Source organism: Gobio gobio, assembly GCF_949357685.1.
Source record: "Gobio gobio genome assembly, chromosome: 22".
Lineage (NCBI taxonomy): Eukaryota > Metazoa > Chordata > Actinopteri > Cypriniformes > Gobionidae > Gobio > Gobio gobio.
Window position 1 is genome coordinate 34307939 of NC_137118.1, and position 21190 is coordinate 34329128.

A 21190-nucleotide genomic window follows, 5' to 3' on the forward strand; every position below is an offset into this window, starting at 1 on the left:
AAGTGTACAGTTTCTTGCAGTGTAAGTAAAGGATGCAGTTCAGAGCTGTTTTTCTTTTTCTTTAGACACCAGGTGCATGAGAAAGAAGAGTTTAAAGCGTTGAAGACTCTTAACATCTTTTACCAGGCGGGAACCTCGAAGAACGGAAACCCTGTGTTTTACTATGTGACTCGCAGGTAAGCCTTCATAATACCCACATGGTGCAAACTGGTGCAAAAGAATTAGAAAAGCACACGTTCTTTTGTTCAAAGTTTTATTGCTTCTGAGAACAACCAATTAACTAATAACAGATAGATCATTTCATCAACAAAGGGAAATCTATGAAGATATTACAGCGCTTTACAACAATAAATAAAAAATACCCTGACTGCCTGCTGAATAATGGTTTTGAATAGGAACAATATTTTTTATATTTGAAATAATCTTCCATAATGTTAAGCAAAAAGCTGTTTGTTACAAGTTGCGAGACCACATCTACAAAAGCTTTGAAGCATTTCAGAAACAGACTCTATTAAGTCCCTGAAGAATCTTACATGATTGTCTACCTTCAAAGCACATGGGAGGTTGATGGTCACTGTATCATTTGTAGAAAGCGCAGAGCCATGAACACAAGCAGCTGAAGTTTGAAGCAGCTAGTCATGGAGGAAGAGGAGGAACTGCTACCAATTTGGCCGGCCATTGAACCTGTAGCAGTCTGGTTTGTGCTGCCGGGGAAACTGGCTGAACCGCCGCCGTTCAAGTTCTGGTTCTTGATGGTGACTGTTGTGGTGGTAGTGGTGGTAATGGGTGAAGTAGTTGTAGTCTTGTTTTGGTTTGTGCTGTTGGTGTTGTTTAATGCAGTTGTACTGTTCGTCGGACGACTGGTAGTCTGCATTTGGACCAGCATACAGCCAGACATCACAACCAGCAGCGCCACACAGATGTCCACCCTCAAAGCCATTTTTTTCTGATCTGAAAACAACATACCAAGACACAAAAATATCATCAAATGTAATTTTTTTTAAGAGAAAAAAAAAAAATAATGTTCATAAAAGTTTAAGCATCAATCAGAATTTAATGTTTGAACACTAGTCCTGAGAAATAATTTAAAGCAGAAATCTTTCCCTGCATACTCACCAGCAGTGTTCAGCATCAACGTTTTATCTCTGCGAGTGGTGATGATGTGCAGTGTCTCTAGACTGATGCGGATGCTTTTAATAATGACACCTGTGCTTAAAGTCACATGATGCGTCAGAAAGGAGTGTCATTGATGGAAAGATCATGTTGACAAGATTTCCTTTTTGTTTAACAAATTATTTGTTTGCTTTTCATCAGGCATCATGGTAACAATCACGGAAGACTGGCTGAAGTGTTCTGTGTTTATTGCAAAAAGATTTCCAAATATACTTGAGGTTTTTTTTTTATTAACGTTTAGATTCCTATAGCTGGGTAACCTGACCATTTATCAGTTTCAAAATGTCTTGTGTTGTATGCCATGATAGAAACTTGCTTTCCCAGCTGGAAAATCCTGTTAACATCATCAGCTTAAGCTGTGTTTTTAGAACATGACAGATGGTTTCCAGCTTCTCCAAACTGGTTTAAGGTGATTGTGAAACTGTTTGTGACCTTCTAGACCATCTTAATCAAGAATCCCTGATGGTTGTCAGTAGCTGTTGGAACGTGGTTGGTAGCTTTCTGGACCTTTCAGTGACTAATTTATTAGTTTGAATGAAAAAATGCAAATATAATATAACCCACAACAAACAAGATGCTTTTTGTTCATGTTTATTATTTTAGTTTTATTTAAGTAATAACAATCATGCATTTAAATGAATAGAATCATTTTTAAACTAATTGGATTGTCAGTTTTACTAGTTAGTAACATTAATCTTATTAACCTATGAAATCCATGGATCTAAGCTTGTATGTCCACTGATCTTGCTTGTTGCTGCTCTACATCAGCAGATGGAGGTTACACTGTGAGACTGTTCTGTTTTGGAAGGTCATTTTCAAGTTTTCATATGTTGAACATAAAAGTGAAATGAAAATGCAAAGCATGATATCTATTTGTTAACCTGATTTTTAGTATGATCCAAGGACCATGTGACTCAGAGCTGTTGAGTCATGGCCACCAGGAGGAGCAGACAGCCGACTGATCTGTAGAGTGAGCCGGCACTGTGTCCTGGGCTTGTGTTTCTGCTGAGTTTCTGATTGGGTCTCTTCACGCTCCTTGTGCGGAGAGTGGTGGTCCTGCGGGTGGTGGAGATGGTGGTGAAGAAGTCGACTGGGGTGATTGGGCCTTCTGTAGTTGAATGAATATTTGAATCGGAAACCTCTGAAGTTGAGGTAAAGAGAAGGCCCTTTCTGAAAGACTCCTGTTCCTTGGTGCTTCTAGATCCTGTTTCGTCATCCCTGGTGTTTAGGAGTGACGTCCCTGTCCAGGAGTGTGTGGTGACCGCTTGTACGTGTGGGTAGCTTGGCTCCTCTGTTCCAAAGACATATGGGGACAGCGTGTAGGTGCCAAAGTGCCAGCTCCCTGTCCTGGACAGGTGAGCCTCTCCACAGGTGTGCCAGGTGTGGCAGGGGCAACCCAACACTCGGGTGGAAGTGTGTTTGGTCCACACCAACAGGTGGCTGATGTTGGCAGTTTCTTCACAAGCCCACGGATTGTCCCCTAGAGTGATGAGCTTCAGACCTGGCAGATGCTCGAATACCCCTTCACTGACCATTGTAAAGCGGTTTGCATGCAGGTAGAACTGAGCCAGCCTGTATAGCCGGATCAGGGACCCTGGCAGAATCTGGACCAGAGAGTTGTGGGATAGATCCACTACCTCCAGGTTATGGGGCATGTTGGTAGGCACCGTCCAGAACTTATTGTGACTGAGGTTGAGAGCCTTCAGGTTAGGGAGCGTGTTGTTGATGAATACCACACGCTCCAGCTTATTGACGGACAGGTCCAGAACTCGGAGGTTCCACTGGTATGCTGTGTCATCCTTGTTGAGTACACGTAGACGGTTTCCTGAGATGTTGATTTCCCACAGCGCCCGTGGCAGTGAGACTGGGAAATTAAGTAGACGGTTATAGGAGATGTCCAGAATGCGCAGATGTGTGAAGGCGTTTAGGTGATGGTCTAGATCAGATAGCCGATTGTGGGTCAGGTTGAGGGATTGAATATTTCTCTGCAGGCCCATCGGCAGATGTCTAAACCCCCTCCAGGAACAGTCAACTGTCCGATGGCTCTCGCTACAGGTGCAAACAGCGGGACATTCTGCATGTGCGCATGTACACGTAAACCACAGTAAGAGCAGGCAGGACATCACAGAACACACGGGCATCTTCATGGTGTTCCTGTGGACAACGGCAAGAGGTTTGTTTGCTGAATGCATGTTTGTTTGTTACATGCGTGCAGAATGCACCTATTTGTATTTTTAGTATTGTACTAGTGTCCATGACTGGCAGTAATGTGTGCGTGTGTGTGTGTGTGTGTGTGTGTATGTGTGTATGTGTCTAAAATTGATAGGATCTGATAATAGAAACCAATGACTAGTGTTGTCAAAAATATCGATATTTCGATATGTATCGATACTGAAATACCTGAAACGGTTCTAATACTTCTTTTCTGCAGTATCGATACAATGATACCAGCTGCGCATTCTCGCTCTCTTCTCTCCAAAAGCAAATTTACAGTTTGACACACACCTGCATCACACCCGTCACAAACTCGTCTCAATCGCTCCGGTTGAATAGTGCTCGTATTGCGCATAATTTTACTCATTCCCGCAGGTTTCGCACTTACACCTAAAATGCATGCACCACTGATCAGTGGCTGCTCCTAAAGCCACCTCTCAAACAGCTTGCGCGTACCAAATTGACTTATTTTTAGTGGGTTATTTCGCTTGAATCAAAATACACACAATATTGTGTCAAAATGCCCTTCTTGTTGAGTATTCAGGTAAACACAGCCCGTTTGGGAACGTAAATAGCACAAGTTGTGTAACTGTATATTGGATCCGTGCATAAGCTCTTAAAGTGACAGCAGCCTAATTAACCTGCTGCTGTCTTTAATGTTAAAGTCCCAGTGAACCGGAAGTTGCAACTGATTTTATTTCAGTGCTGTGACGTATTTCCAAGTGAAAAGGAATATTGAATAGAGGGCAGGGTTTTACTTCAGCGATTCCCCTCTCCATCTCTCGCTCATAGCAGACTAATGGTTGGAGGGGAGTGGTTAAGAATATTCAACCCCAAGCCGTCACACAGTTGTCATCGGAAAGGGAACGCCATTCCAGACCCGAAGTTACTTTTCAGATTCTGATTAAAGATTACCACGGCAAACAATTTTTTTCTGTGTATTAACTTGCACGGATTAATTGTTCACCCTAAGACCTGTAATGTGGGCTAACAAAGTAAATAAGATCGATTTTGATTTCATGAGGACGTTAATAAATTTTTTTTTAAAAAGACAAAAGAAAATCACTCGCTGCTCTTGTAAGCATTAATTTTTATTTAATTTCTGTAGTGTTTTCTTACCTGAATACTAGCCTACTGTTAGAACTTTTTATTTCTATCGTTTGCAATGTTTATTTGTTCTTATTTTATTACTCACTGTTTGTCTCTTTTTTGTAAATTAAGTTCAGTTTCAAATAAGCCTCCCTGTGCTGTGTGAAAGCTACCCAACTTATCAAAAAATTATGAGATATCTGTATGCAAGTGTGTATATGGTAGTTTCCCAGTGGTATCGAAAATGGTATCGAATATCGATATTTTTCAAGGTATCGTATTGAAGTTAGAATTTCCAGTATTGTGGCAACACTACCAATGATGGAGTCTAAATAATGATTATAAGTGTTAGTTTTAGTGAATCTGACTATACTGAGTCATTTGTGTCTGATTATAGCAAGCGATCTGATGACAGTGTGTAATGATTATAGTTTGAATGTAATTATATTGAGTGACTGATTTTGTCTTATGACAGTAATTCAGATTAATTTAAGTGATGATGAGTATGTGACATTTTGTGTCTGATTACAGTGAATGACCGCTGTCTGATAATACTGATCGAGTTTGATTACAGAAATATGATAAATGAATAATAGCAATGAGTTTGACTATTTTGACTGATGCAATCTGTAATGAGTCTCATTATAATGCCGATGAGGGTTAGTGACTTTAGTGAGTCTGATTCTATGTAATGACAGTGAGTCCAAACTTGGAGTGACAAATTGGGTCTGATGACAGTAAATATGATTAATGTGAGTGATGACAACGAGTCTGACTATATTGAGTGGTACAATTTGTGTCTGAAAACAGTTTAATACAGTCTGAGGTGATTAATACTGGGTGATTAAGTCTGATTTTGTGCCTGATTATTATGTAAATGAAAGTTAGTGACCTTAGGGAGTCTGATGACAATGTGTCTGATGCCATGTAATGATGGCGAATCTGAACTTTAGTAAATCTGAATATAGTAGTGATTAATGTTTAATCAGAGCAATGTGAGTGAGAGAGCAGTGTCTGATTATTGTTAGTGATGATAATGAATCTGATTATCATTAGTAATGGCTGTGAGTCTTATAATTTGATATGGCTGTGAGTCTTTATTCATTATCATTATAATCTCAGTTTTTTTATTTTTAAAGTATATGCATGTGTTCTGCCTTTTTTGTTTGCAGTTGTGAGGCTAGTCAATGCATGCATTCTGAAACACATGCAGCAGAGATGTTGAAGGTCTTCATGCAGTGTCTCTGCAGATCTGCCTGCACCTAGCTCTGCACGACTCTCTAAGCATGTGCTTAGACAAAAAACAGCATTTGTATATAATGTGCTTACATGCTTGTTCATGTCATGCCACAGAACCTGTAAATAACTGATTGTGAGTATAATATTTCTTCAGGTAAACAGTGCTGCATTGTGAATTACTTACCTTCTCCTTGTCATCACTCTGTGCTCCTTTCTCCTGTCCTCTTTCTGTCTTTCAGTTTCTCTCCATCTCTCACCTCTTTTTTGTCTGCTTGCCCTAGATCAGCACGATTCTGATTTCTTATTTTCTATTTTTTCTGTGCTTTATGCTGCACCAAAGTCCAAATCCAGTCTTTCTCTGTGAAGATCCCTTTCTGGGATTACTAAGATAGTGGAGGGGTGACTGTAGTAGAGTCTGCTCTGCTCTAGAGAGAGAGAGAGAGAGAGGGAGGGAGGGAGGGAGGGAGGAAGTGCTGACATCTCTGTTTCCTCTTTAGGATTCCCTCATTCAGCATCCATTTCCTCTGCTTTCTCTTTTCTTTTCTGCACTCAACCCCCCCCCCCCCCCCCCCCCCCCCCCCCCTTCTCCTTCCTGGTTTCTTTCTTTCTTTCTTTTTTGAGTCATTAAGCAACACTTAACCTGTAATTCGGATCTGAAGATGTTTTTGTTTGAGTTTTAGATTCCTGGGATGGAGTCTGATGAAAAATACTAATTCCAACTAGAATAAACTCTACTGAACTTCAATATTAGCACAATAATTAAATCCACAGTTTTGCTTTTATGAAATCTGATATTATGTTAGGTTAATCTGATTATGCTGTCAGCTATCACAAAAAGTGCAGTACTATCATTTGCATTTAAAGGGATAGTTTACCCAAAAATTAAAATTCTGTCATTAATTACTCACCCTCGTGTTTTTCCAAACCCGTAAGACTTTCGTTCATCTTTGGAAAACACAAATTTGAGACCTTCCTGTCCCTCTGTTGACAGCCACGCAACTGACACTTTGACGCTTCAAAAAGTTCATAAAAGAGATCGTAAAACGAATCCATATGAATTGAACGGTTTAGTCCAAATTTTCTGAAGAGACTTGATCGCTTTATATGATAAACAGATTGAATTTAGGCTTTTATTCACATATAAACTTTAATCAACTCACACCTCAGTTGTGGGAAATGAAAGCTCAAGCATGTTCACTTGATGTGCGAGAACCAGTGAGGTACATTCTGGTGTGTTACGCAGCCCATATGAGCTTCTGCAAGAACCAATAAGGTTCATTCTCGTGTTATGCAGCACGTTTGAGCTTCCGCAAGAACCAATGAGGTTCATTCTCGTGTTATGCAGCACGTTTGAGCTTCCGCAAGAACCAATGAGGTTCATTCTAGTGTGTTACGCGGCACGTTTGAGCTTCCGCAAGAACCAATGAGGTTCGTTCTCGTGTTATGGAGCACGTTTGAGCTTCCACAAGAACCAATGAGGTTCATTCTCGTTTGTTAAGCAGCATGTTCGAGCTTCCGCGAGAACCAGTGATGTTTGTTATCAAGCAGGTTCAGTTGAGCTTCTGTTTATGTTAGCTGATCAATGTTTACATGTGTATAAAAGTTTATCATCTAAAGCTAAACCACTCAATTCATATGGATTCGTTTTACAATCTCTTTATAAACTTTTTGAAGTGTCAAAGTGGTAGTTGCGTACCTGTCAATAGAGAGTACAGAAAGCAGTCAGATTTCACCAAAAATATGTTCAGTTGTGTTCCGAAGATGAACAAAAGTCTTCCGGTTCTGGAACGACATGAGGTTGAGTAATTAATGACAGAATAAACATTTTTGGATGAACTATCTCTTTTTAAACCCATTCTATACAGGTTTTCCCACAAAATCTGCACATAAAATTCATAATTTAAAACCCTGATATCAGAGAACAGTTCTTAGTTAAGTGTAGTACGATTCTTAGCACGCTTTTTGGTAATTGATTTAAAAGTTCCTCACCATCATGTTTTGGCAGGTGTGTGTGTATGTGCGTTTTGAACAAAAGAGCGCTGGTACAGAACGTTTTCAGTGCCACTCTCCATCTTTCTCTCCTCTTCTATCCCTCTTTCTTCCTCAATCGCTTCATTCTTTCCGACCCTGCTAATGCTGCCCAGTAATGCCACATCCTCTGCCTACTAATGTAGCTTTGCTCGCTGTGTGAGTGAATGTTGTTGGATATGTGTTTGTGTGTATAATGCAGAAATGGCATAGTCAGACTGTTTAGCTTAATCCATCTGCGCTCAGCTCTAATTTTACATGTGCTGTCTAGATTCTTCCCTTAGTTCAATGATATGTTCATCTAACACTGTTTTAGTGTTGTTGCTGTTTTGTATGTTAGCCAGGTAGATTTGGATGTGAAAAGAAAGCCAGTCGGAGGCAAAAAAGATTGTTATTGCCACATGAAGTATAATCTTTTCACATGTCAACTTTCCATTGTATATAAATAAAATCTGTTAGCATTTTCAACAAGAATTTGTTTGTTTTAATGAATCAGGTTATTGTTTCTTAAAATCAGAGGTGGAAAGTAGCGAATTACATTTACTTGGGTTACTGTAATTGAGTAGTTTTTCTGTGTAGTTTCTGTTTTCCCCTGGCTAGTATGGAAACACTTTGGATATAGAAAAATTAATAACGTGGTTTTGTCCTGGATATCCAATTTGTGGATGCCACATGGCTGCAAAACGAGGAAACATATAGAACATCATCCCTCTTGTGCAGATAAAGGTATGTTTATAACTTAAGGCCGAATGATTTCTGTGATGCAGAGGGAATCCCAGAATCCAGTCATGAAAATTGAATTTACAGTATAATGTAGCAGATGTCACTTAAAACACGCAAACTGATGGAAGAATGAATAAATCGAAAATAGAGCTGTACAATAAATCAAATCGCGACATGGTCTGTGAATATTATAGCGTAAAACACTGCTATATACATGCAAAACACTGCCATAAATATATTATCTGCCTGTCCTGTCTCTGTGTGAATGAGCAGTGCCGTTTCATCTACATACTCAAATACACGTGATGCTCAGGGTGTTTTTGACAGCTCACAAACCATATTTGGACATGATCTGAGAGAACGCCTAATGAGCATTTTTATTTGAATAAAAACCTGTCAAATACACTCTGAAACAGGTCTTCACTACAACCCGTAAAAATTAAAGTTTGGTGTAACTAGAAGAAATTATGATTTAAAAATTATTTAAGTATATATATATATATATATATATATATATATATATATATATATATATATATATATATATATATATATATATATATATATATATATATATATATATATATATATATATATATATATATATATATATATATATATATATATATATATATATATATAAACCATTTAATCCATGGTTTAATTTAGTAAATCTCAGTTTTGCAGCACTTTGCCAAAAAATAAAAGGATAAACGTTTTTTGCTTTTTATTTGATTACCACCGTTTTTTGATAATATTTTTGTATTAAATCATAAAAAGAGAAATTTCATAGGACTCAATTATTCTTAATATAATGCTTAATCTACTTCATAATCATTTATTGAATTTAGTTGATTAGACATGTTTTGTTGAAATTTTAATAAACAAAACAAAAAGTTTCTTATAATAAAGCATTTGTTCATAAGGCATTTTATTACGCTTTCCACTGCTTAAAATACAAAAAATAACAACCTTTTTATTAAAATCATTTAATAAAAACACTGAAATGACCTTAAAAAGTACAATCACACAATCTCTATATAATGTAATATGATCTCTCATTTGTTCATTTAAGTCATGTAAAGTTAATTGTTTGCATATGCAAGACACGATGGTGTTGTCTTTAAGTTTGTGACTCACTGAGGAGTCTGTAGAATTTGTTAATTCAGAATTTGTTTAGTTAAAAAAGTTGAGGGTATTCGACAGTGTGCCTTGTTGTGTTCGCTAGCATCCTTGTGTTTAATGAAGGTCTTTTTGTTGTTGCTTGAGGGCGATACTCTCATCAACATCATGATTTTCCTGCTTATTCTTTTGGGTGTTCCCTTTCGTCATCTCTATTGCAGTGTGTGGACTGCTGCTTTGCAAGACTGAATGATATGTTCCACACAGGACAGGGGAACCTGCCACCCAAATGTTGTTCCTCCAGTGCCAGGCCTGCCAACTTCTCCATACTACCCAAAGCAAGAATATTATTATCAACAAAATGAGGCTCCCAAGACTGAAGAGTAATCCAAAAATCCCTCTGCCTGTTTGCATGTCATCTTTTATTGCAGTATCAGATGATTTTTGTAATCTATTAGGATTTTGTGAGACCTTTTGTGTTTTTGACAATTTTGTTGTAGCTGTACGAGTCTTCTTGCTCAGTTTGTGCCCAATCGTGCTTTGCGTTGGTTTGTCCATCTCAGTTAATAGATCATTATTGGTGTGATTTTCCTTTTCCACTGTGTATGTTGTTGGTTCTTGATTTGTCAAGTCTGATTGAGGCTCTTTTGTTTCAATGGGGTGTAATTTGGACCGTTTTGTTGATATCCAGAATGGAATTTCCTGTGTTCTTAATGTTAGAAATCCATGTCTCATGACTGATGTTGTATGAGTATCTTTTTCTGAAGGTGTTGGATTTGGAGCAAATGTCACAGTGATCTTTTCTGTGGAGACTGGAATAGTTTGAGACAAATGCACACTTGTATGGGACATTATTGTGCCATGGATTGGATATTTGTTTGTTGTGCTCTGTGATTGTGTTTTTGGATTCATCTGAGAGGTTCTGCATGGTGCAGCAGATGATGTGGAAACATGTTGACTAATGCTCGCCGGCACAGAAATGTCCACCGGTCCTTTTGAGTCAACTAAACGGGCCTCAGTCAGGCTAGGAAGAGGTGATGTGGAAGCTGTTTTGCTGCTTACTGATGAATCATATGTTAATATGCGAGTTTTTGTTGTCATAAAGTGTTGCATAAAACTGTCTCTAGAAGATTTTTCTGTATTATTTGCATTTTGTTCAGTGTGTTGATTTGTAGGCTCTTCTGCCGGTGTGGGTTTGTGGCGTTCTGTATCTGACGTGAACCCATTGAGATGTGAAATGGGTCTCTCTTCTGTTATCAGAAGTGAAGTGGAGTCTTGGATTTGTTGCTTCAATGTGAATGCAGGTGGCGTAGTTTTTGGGGCCACCACAAACTGGTTGGGCTTCCCATTTTGCAAAGTTACAGAATGTGTGTATGTAGCAGTTTCTAGAATTTCAAGCTTGACTGCTGATGAACTTAAAGTTGGGTTTTTTGTCCTTGCAGGTAGAGTGGGTTTTGAAATGCCTTTCTCCATCCCAGTGATGTCTCTTCTTGGATGTTCATGCTTCATTGTTTGTAGAAATAAAATGGGTAGCAGGCTGTTGTTTCCCCTTGTTGATACAGGTATGCCATGGTTTGTAATGTGTGAGTTTATGGCAGTCTGTAGTAGAGTTTCCTTTTCATTTCTGTATGCTGTGGCTATGACTGGGATGGACATAAGTGCAGTGGATTGCCGAGATTCTTGACTAGGTTTTGGAATTTTGTGGCTCTTGGGGCTCTGGAAATGTTGTGTTGATTGTTTGAGTAGTCGTGGTGCTCCCGACTGAGTGTTTTTTTGTGACTCTTGTGATGCTAGATCTGTTTGGAAAGACATTGTAGCTGTAGAATCTGTTGTACCAGTCATACCAGTAAAACGTGCAATTTGATCATGTATGGTAGTTGAAGAGTGTTCCTCCACTGCTTTGGAAGGAATTTTGACTGTGAATGTTTTGGAATTAGGGATGTGTTGCTCTGTAATTTGACTGGGTACGGTGATTTTCTGTTTTGATTGTTCAACTAGTTGGGAATCTTCTGATAGAGTTGTTTTCTGTGAGTGTGTTGGAAAAGATGCCATAGCTGTAATACCAGTGAAATGGTCAATTTGTTCATGAATGATAGTTGAAGAAGGTTCCTCCGCTGCTTTGGAGGATATTTTGATTGTCAATGTTGTGGCATCAGGGATGTGTTGAACTGTGACTTGTCTAGGTTTTGAAATTTCCTGCTTGGAGTGCTGGAGATGTTGAGTTGATTGTTGTGTGAATAGTGGTGCTCCTGACTGACTGTATTTTTGTGACTCTTGTGGTGGCAGTTCAGTGGGGTAAGACGTTACAGCTGTAGAATCATTCGTACTTGTAGAACGAGTGCTTTCTTCATGCATGATATCTGAGGAGGGTTCCTTGACTGCTTCGGTTGACATTTTGATTGTAGATGTTTTGGAATGAGAGATGTGTTCCTCTGTAAATTGACTGGATTCAATGATTTTCTGTTTTGCCATGGTTGATTGTTCAACTAGGAGGGAATCCCCTGATTGAGTTATCTTCTGTGAGTCCGGTGGGTTTGTTGGGAAGTATGCCATAACTGTAGAGTTTTTTGTATCAGTAATACCAGTGAAATTATCAATCTGTTCATGAATGAGAGTTGAAGAAGGTTCCTCCACTGCTTTGGAGGAGAATTGTATTGTCAACGTTGGTGAATCAGGGATGTGTTCCTCTGTGACTTGACTAGACTCTGAAATTTCCTGCTTGGAGCGCTGGAGATGTTGAGTTGATTGTTGTGTGAATAGTGGGGCTCCTGATTGAGTGTATTTTTCTGACTCTTGTGGTGGCAGTTCAGTGGGGTAAGATGTTACAGCTGTAGAATCATTTGTACCTGTAGAACGATTGCTTTCTTCATGCATGATATCTGAGGAGGGTTCCTTGACTGCTTCGGTTGACATTTTGATTGTAGATGTTTTGGAATGAGAGATGTGTTGCTCTGTAAATTTACTGGATACAATGATTTTCTGTTTTGCCATGGTTGATTGTTCAACTATGAGGGAATCCCCTGATTGAGTTATCTTCTGTGAGTCCGGTGGGTTTGTTGGGAAGTATGCCATAAGTGTAGAGTTTTTTGTATCAGTAATACCAGTGAAATGATCAATTCGTTCATGAATGAGAGTTGAAGAAGGTTCCGCTACTGCTTTGGAGGACATTTGTTTTGTCAATGTTGTGGAATCAGGGATGTGTTGATCTGTGACTTGTCTAGGTTTTGAAATTTCCTGCTTGGAGCGCTGGAGATGTTGAGTTGATTGTTGTGTGAATAGTGGTGCTCCTGACTGACTGTATTTTTGTGACTCTTGTGGTGGCAGTTCAGTGGGGTAAGACGTTACAGCTGTAGAATCATTTGTACTTGTAGAATGAGTGCTTTCTTCATGCATGATATCTGAGGAGGGTTCCTTGACTGCTTCGGTTGACATTTTGATTGTTGATGTTTTGGAATGAGAGATGTTTTCCTCTGTAAATTGACTGGATTCAATGATTTTCTGTTTTGCCATGGTTGATTGTTCAACTAGGAGGGAATCTCCTGATTGAGTTGTCTTCTGTGAGTCCGGTAAGTTTTTTGGGAAGTATGCCGTAGCTGTATAGTCTTTTGTATCAGTAATACCAGTGAAATAATCAATTCGTTCATGAATGAGAGTTGAAGAAGGTTCCTCCACTGCTTTGGAGGACATTTGTTTTGTCAATGTTGTGGAATCAGGGTTATGTTGAACTGTGACTTGTCTAGGTTTTGAAATTTCCTGCTTGGAGTGCTGGAGATGTTGAGTTGATTGTTGTGTGAATAGTGGGGCTCCTGACTGAGTGTATTTTTGTGACTCTTGTGGTGGCAGTTCAGTGGGGTAAGACGTTACAGCTGTAGAATCATTCGTACCTGTAGAACGAGTGCTTTCTTCATGCATGATATTTGAGGAGGGTTCCTCGACTGCTTCGGTTGACATTTTGATTGTTGATGTTTTGGAATGAGAGATATGTTCCTCTGTAAATTGACTGGATTCAATGATTTTCTGTTTTGCCATGGTTGATTGTTCAACTAGGAGGGAATCCCCTGATTGAGTTGTCTTCTGTGAGTCCGGTGGGATTGTTGGGAAGTATGCCATAACTGTAGAGTTTTTTGTATCAGTAATACCAGTGAAATTATCAATCTGTTCATGAATGAGAGTTGAAGAAGGTTCCTCCACTGCTTTGGAGGAGAATTTTATTGTCAACGTTGGTGAATCAGGGATGTGTTCCTCTGTGACTTGACTAGACTCTGAAATTTCCTGCTTGGAGCGCTGGAGATGTTGAGTTGATTGTTGTGTGAATAGTGGTGCTCCTGACTGAGTGTATTTTTGTGACTCTTGTGGTGGCAGTTCAGTGGGGTAAGACGTTACAACTGTAGAATCGTTCGTACCTGTAGAATGAGTGCTTACTTCATGCATGATATCTGAGGAGGGTTCCTTGACTGCTTCGGTTGACATTTTGATTGTAGATATTTTGGAATGAGAGATGTGTTCCTCTGTGAATTGACTGGATTCAATGATTTTCTGTTTTGCCATGGTTGATTGTTCAACTAGGAGGGAATCCCCTGATTGAGTTATCTTCTGTGAGTCCGGTGGGTTTGTTGGGAAGTATGCCATAACTGTAGAGTTTTTTGTATCAGTAATACCAGTGAAATTATCAATTTGTTCATGAATGAGAGTTGAAGAAGGTTCCGCTACTGCTTTGGAGGACATTTGTTTTGTCAATGTTGTGGAATCAGGGATGTGTTGATCTGTGACTTGTCTAGGTTTTGAAATTTCCTGCTTGGAGCGCTGGAGATGTTGAGTTGATTGTTGTGTGAATAGTGGTGCTCCTGACTGACTGTATTTTTGTGACTCTTGTGGTGGCAGTTCAGTGGGGTAAGACGTTACAGCTGTAGAATCATTCGTACTTGTAGAATGAGTGCTTTCTTCATGCATGATATCTGAGGAGGGTTCCTTGACTGCTTCGGTTGACATTTTGATTGTTGATGTTTTGGAATGAGAGATGTGTTCCTCTGTAAATTGACTGGATTCAATGATTTTCTGTTTTGCCATGGTTGATTGTTCAACTAGGAGGGAATCCCCTGATTGAGTTATCTTCTGTGAGTCCGGTGGGTTTGTTGGGAAGTATGCCATAACTGTAGAGTTTTTTGTATCAGTAATAGCAGTGAAATTATCAATTCGTTCATGAATGAGAGTTGAAGAAGGTTCCTCCACTGCTTTGGAGGAGAATTTTATTGTCAACGTTGGTGAATCAGGGATGTGTTCCTCTGTGACTTGACTAGACTCTGAAATTTCCTGCTTGGAGCGCTGGAGATGTTGAGTTGATTGTTGTGTGAATAGTGGGGCTCCTGACTGAGTGTATTTTTCTGACTCTTGTGGTGGCAGTTCAGTGGGGTAAGACGTTACAGCTGTAGAATCATTTGTATCTTTAGAACGAGTGCTTTCTTCATGCATGATATCTGAGGAGGGTTCCTTGACTGCTTCGGTTGACATTTTGATTGTAGATGTTTTGGAATGAGAGATGTGTTGCTCTGTAAATTGACTGTATTCAATGATTTTCTGTTTTGCCATGGTTGATTGTTCAACTAGGAGGGAATCTCCTGATTGAGTTGTCTTCTGTGAGTCCGGTGAGTTTGTTGGGAAGTATGCCATAACTGTAGAGTTTTTTGTATCAGTAATACCAGTGAAATTATCAATTCGTTCATGAATGAGAGTTGAAGAAGGTTCCGCCACTGCTTTGGAGGACATTTGTTTTGTCAATGTTGTGGAATCAGGGTTGTGTTGATCTGTGACTTGTCTAGGTTTTGAAATTTCCTGCTTGGAGCGCTGGAGATGTTGAGTTGATTGTTGTGTGAATAGTGGTGCTCCTGACTGAGTGTATTTTTCTGACTCTTGTGGTGGCAGTTCAGTGGGGTAAGACGTTACAACTGTAGAATCATTCGTACCTGTAGAACGAGTGCTTTCTTCATGCATGATATCTGAGGAGGGTTCCTTGACTGCTTCGGTTGACATTTTGATTGTAGATGTTTTGGAATGAGAGATGTGTTGCTCTGTAAATTGACTGGATTCAATGATTTTCTGTTTTGCCATGGTTGATTGTTCAACTAGGAGGGAATCCCCTGATCGAGTTGTCTTCTGTGACTCCGGTAAGTGTGTTGGGAAGTATGCCATAGCTGTAGCTGGAGAACGAGTGCTTTCTTCATGCATGATATCTGAGGGTTCCTCAACGGTTTTGAATGTTGTGGAATCAGGCTTGTGTTGATCTGTAACTTGACTGGGTTCTGGTATTTTCTGTATTGTGGTCTGGAGTCGTTGAGTTGATTGTTTGACTAGTCGTGAATCTCCTGATTGAGTTGTTTTCTGTAAATATGGTGATGATGGGTCAGTGGGGAAAGACGCCATAGCTGTAGAGTCATTTGTAACAGTAATGCCAGTGGAGTGAGTGCTCTGTTCCTGTGTTGGAGCTGAAGATGGTTTGTCCTTTGCTTTGAAGACGATCTCCGTGTTCTTTGGCCCTTCTGATGTCATAGATTCTATTTTTTCTGGTCTCATTGTTGATGTTCTAATGGCATTTGTATTGTTGGAAACTTCATTCAAAAGTCTCCATAAAACATATAAAGCATAAGCCTTTTCTTGTAAAAGTAATGCATCTGGTAGGTTTAAGTTCTGTCTTCTCACTCGTGACCTTTTCGCACCATCTCCACCCTTCCTCTCAAGTTCTTCTTCTGCGTTGGTGTGGTCAGAGTTTGTGGTCGAAGAGATACTTAATGACAGCAAAAAGAACAAACAATGTCCGAATAGCTTCATGTTAAATATGATATTTTATCACTGGAAAGAGAGAAAAACAGTTGTAAGTTGTAAAGTAGTTACATTATATCTTGGATATTTTAAATGGTTTATATTATATATAAAACATTGTTTCTCCAGGAGATTGTCCCTGTAATACAGTACATATACTATAACTTTGTCCATTCACATAACCATTAAACTTTGTACAACTTTGCTTTAGTTTAATTAGTTTACTACTTTATGTGTGTGTGAATTCAGTGACAACAAAATGTCCAACATATAACTTCTGAGTAGCTCCATGTTTAATATTTTACATTTTATCACTTTACCGAAAGGGAATTTTTTTAAACGTTTGCATTATATTGTTAGATGTTTGAAAGAGTTTATATTTCAAATAAAATATTGTTTATCTGGGAGATTATTCCTGTAATACAGTACGTATACGATAACTTTGTCCATTCTCATAAGTTCAAACAACTGTGCTTTAGTTTAATTACTACTGTATATGTTATAATGTTTGCATTTGACTTTACAGTACCTGCACTTGCGTCTAAAAAAAGTACTGGGTAATATAAGGTAACTACATGGGTGTTGATTAGGTTTAGGGGTAGGTTCAGGGTTAGTACCTAGTTATTACCCAGTTATTGCAATTACTATAATAAGTTCATAGTATGCATAGTACATGAGGAGCAGGACTGTAAAATAAAGTGCTACCTTTATAATAATTTATAATTATTTTTATTTATTTTTTTAACCATTGTCAATGTTGCAAATACTTCAGTGAAGCACTGTTCCCAGCATTATATTTATGTAGTATAATGATAAAAAAAAATTTTAAATACTACCGAACGATGTGTATACTTCAGTGCTGCGTGCAAAGTTTTCTAACCTGAATTTTTTAAAAACGAATTACTCTTAAATATTAAAGTTTCTCTGACAAAATGGGTCTTACCATTTCAAGGCTGTTCCTGTGTCTACAGAGGAGGCGATCCATTCATCAACTGTCCTGGATGGGTTGCTGCTTTTCTATTTATAACAGGCTGAGAATATGTTCTGCTAGATCACGTGATAACGTACTAAGTGTGAATGAAAAGCAGAAATTTTGGGTGTGGCTGTAAAATGATGTATTTTATCACGGTGCTGTGATGCTGCAAAATTAAATTGTGTGGATTGAATTGATTTTATTGTTACCAAAGTTGATTCAAAGTCTTGTACAGGTATAAAGACAATTTTTTTTTTTTCAAAAACACAAAACTGCACAGTCAATTTCTAGATCCGTTTTTGACTTCAAATTGAGTTTACTCGAGAAGCAAAGCTAGATGAATCTGATTGATTTCAGAGAATATAACTTGAATTAAAGCTGCAAGCAGCGATGAAAGGGCCCTCGCACCCGTGCCACCCCCGCCTGGTGGCTTTAGGAAAACATAGCACAGTGGGAAATATGCATAAGTATGTAAATATAGGAGGACTACATCAAAGTAATTTGTATTTGCCACAATTCCTGCTACCAGCTGGTGCCGCTATGACTATAACCAGGGTTGCCAACTTTTAAGTTCAGGTTGGAGTGAGATTTTTTATTTTTTTTTTGGGCGGTGGGGGTGATGGGAACAAATATCGCTTTCGATCTTGATTCGTATCAATTCATATGTATATAGACTACTGTACATTTAAGGAAAAATAAGTTTGCCATAGCACTATTTTAAACGTTTCTTGGGTTAAATTATATGTGCTCGTATTCATTAATATTCACTTGTGTGTGCTTATACAATTATCATTAAAAATATTAGGATGTAAGTTATTAACGTTTTAAAGAAATCTAGTGTTTGATCATATCTAAATATTTATTAAAATGCAAAACCTAAAAATAAGTAAGCAGTTATGATCTGCAATACTTTTTTGAGCAACTAGACTAGATACATGTATTTTATTAAAGAGCCATACAGGCACCTAGTGGGTAATAGCATTACAAATCAAAAATATTATTTTTCTAGCCACAAAATTACTCTAATTTGCCTCTTTGAATTGGAATTCTCTATTTTAACCTTGATTACTACACTAATTGTAATATAAATAATAAAAATATGAAAAAAGAAAAATATTTTAAGTGGTCATTAATTGACAATAATTATTGCACAAATAGTATTTAGAACCAAAAGATTTCCTCAAAATATTCAATAAATATTATTGAACTAAAATATGGAACATTTATTCAATTGAAAAATAGTTAAGGTGCAGGGCTCGATATTAACGCTTCACCAATCACCAAAGTGCAAAAATGATTCTGTATTCAGTTAGTGTAAGTGGCGATCGATAGTGGATAATATAAAACAAACTGACAAGGTTGTTATGTTGAGGCTCGCGCAGCCTCTCGAGGAGAAAATCTAAAACAAATGAGCGCCACTCATACAAAGAAACTCAGTTAACATACATGGTTAAAATTGTGTAGTTTTTATATTTATAACATATGATACAGTTAAAGGAACACTCCACTTTTTTGGGACTTTAGCTTGTTCACTGTATCCCCCAGAGTTAGATGAGTCCATACATACCATTCTCATCTCCGTACATCCCATAACGCTGTCTGACGCACCCACCGTTAGCCTAGCTTAGCACAAAGAGTGGAGGTATATGGCTCCATCTAGCCTACTGCTCAATAAGTGACAAAATAACACCAACATTTTCCTATTTACATGTTGTGTGATGTGTATAGTCACAGCGTGTACAAATAACAAGGTTACATGAGACACAGCCATATTATAAACGTATACACACTGGGGACTATATTCTCAGAAGGCGCAGCACTGCTCTACTTCTGCGGAGGGCGGAGTGATTTGCTCGCGGAAAAACATTAACATTAATGTTAACAATGTTGGATCTCCATCACTCTCCATAGTAAAATGATCCTGTAAATATGGTTGACGTAATAATCAATGCACACTATGCTGTACTGTTTACCAAAACTTGATGCAAACACCTGTATCATGAAGCTGTCGTCTATCCGCTTAAGCCATTCAAATGTATTGACACAGCGATAAAAGTATTGAGTGCTCCATGAACCACGTGACCGCGCACGCCACCACGAGATGAAAGCATGTCGCAACTCTGCTCTGGCTTTAACTGTTATGCCACATTAAGTGCGCCAAAGCGGTATTTATTGTTTGAATTTCATATTAAAACTTTGATAAAATGTAAAAGCTTAGACTTTGTTTAATATCAAAAGCAGGTTTGGCAATTTGGCGTGAGATTAAGTTGGGCAGAGTGAGACCGTGAGACTGAGCCTGAAAACGTGTGTCTCACGCCAAATGCGTGAAAGTTGGCAACCCTGCTATAATTACATTTTGGCATGTAGATGTTTTCTAGCCAGGGCACTTATCAAACACGTGAAGTTTGAGGCAGATTCGACATTGTATTCTTGAGTTACCGCAACTTTCTGTTTCATGATGATAATAGCATGCTTTTGCACTCAGCTAAGTGTTGCTGGCTTTTTTTTATGTTTCTAGCACGTTTAGTACTCAAATGCATATTTTAGTATGTTGCCAGTAGTGCATCACAGTGTTAAACATGTCACTTCCTGTTGCCAGTGGGTGGCGCTATTACTATAACTGAATACTGTCATGTAGATGTGTTCAGGGCAGGACTATTATCGAACGTGAAGTCTGGGGCAGATCGGACATTGTATGCCTGAGTTACAACAACTTCCTGTTTCGTGGCGTTAATTGCATACATTAGTACTTAGCCAAGTGATGCATGATTTAACGTGTTTCTAGCATGTTTGGTACTTTGTAGCATATTCAAATGTGTTTCAGGGAGTGAATTACAGTGTAAAGCATGCCATTTCCTGTTGCCAGCAGGTGGCTCTATGACTAACTGAATATTGGCATGTAGATGTCTACAGGTCAGGTCTCTTATCAAACATGTGAAGTTTGGGGCAGATCAGACATTGTATATACCTAAATTACAACAGCTTCCTGTTTCGTGGCGAAACATCAGACTTTGTCAGGCTACCACTGACACGCCCTTCAGCGAAAACTCAAGATCTTTGCAATTTCAAAGATTAGACTGACCAAATATGATGTTGATCTGGTTAAATCTATGAGAAGCTAATCACAATGTAAAACATGCCGTTTCCTGTTGCCAACTGGTCAACTTTAACGACTTATGACATTAACTGAATGTAGATGTCTTCAGGCCAGGACTCTAATAAAACGTGAAGTTTGGGGCAGATCGGACATTGTATGCCCGAGTTACTGTTTCGTGGCAAAACATTGAACTTTGTGAGGCCGCCAGGGACACGCCCTTCAGGGAAAACTCCAAGATCTTCATAATTTAACGTCGCAAAGGCCTTTAGATTAGACTGTGCAAATATGATGATGTTCTGGTTAAATCTCTAGGAGGAGTTTGTTAAAGTACAACGTCTGGAAAGGACAAAAGCTGCAAAGATTTTGCAGAGAAAATTCAAAATATCTCACTTTCTGTTGGGTTTTCAGATTTTGCTCCTTGAGACTTTTTTGTAGGTTTTGGGCTGTTACATGTGTCTACCGAACGGTGCTTAATTGAAATTTTGTAGGTGGCGATATTGAGCCATTTTTCAACACCTAATTCTAAAACCCACATCAGACGTACATTTTCACCACTTCTGACGCGTGCGCAAAGTTTCACGAGTTTTCGAGCATTTTTAGGCCCTCAAAAATGCCATTAATTTCATATAATAGACAGCAATTCCAATAGGGTCTTCACACCATTGGTGCTCGGGCCATAATTAAAGTTTTGGTCGATACAGCAAATTTTGCCCATCGTG

General features: G+C 38.6%; 3 protein-coding genes across 7 annotated transcripts in view; 1 reads left to right on the top strand and 2 right to left on the bottom strand.

Annotated features, from left to right (window-relative positions):
* nf1b (neurofibromin 1b) overlaps positions 1–21190 on the top strand; it is an 82539-nt gene that overhangs the window by 35465 nt on the left and 25884 nt on the right. For all 5 annotated transcript variants that reach the window (XR_013815626.1, XM_079805419.1, XM_079805420.1 and 2 more), the window contains one exon: positions 66–176. Coding sequence is in view for 4 of the 5 variants with exons in the window: in XM_079805419.1 (XP_079661545.1) it covers positions 66–176 (111 nt within the window). In the remaining variant the exon portion in view is untranslated. The remainder of the gene's footprint in view (positions 1–65; positions 177–21190) is intronic.
* On the bottom strand, positions 2088–3320 carry LOC307119131 (oligodendrocyte-myelin glycoprotein; the record flags this gene model as incomplete). Its single annotated transcript, XM_079805210.1, has 1 exon — positions 2088–3320. One exon carries the CDS (start codon positions 3318–3320, stop codon positions 2088–2090), a length of 1233 nt encoding a protein of 410 aa, XP_079661336.1.
* On the bottom strand, positions 9296–17398 carry LOC307118747 (uncharacterized protein). The gene is made up of 2 exons (XM_079804495.1): positions 17345–17398; positions 9296–16431 (listed from the first exon to the last, which is right to left on the bottom strand). The coding sequence occupies exon 2, from the start codon at positions 16408–16410 to the stop codon at positions 9706–9708; it is 6705 nt and encodes a 2234-aa protein (XP_079660621.1). The 5' UTR covers positions 16411–16431; positions 17345–17398; the 3' UTR covers positions 9296–9705.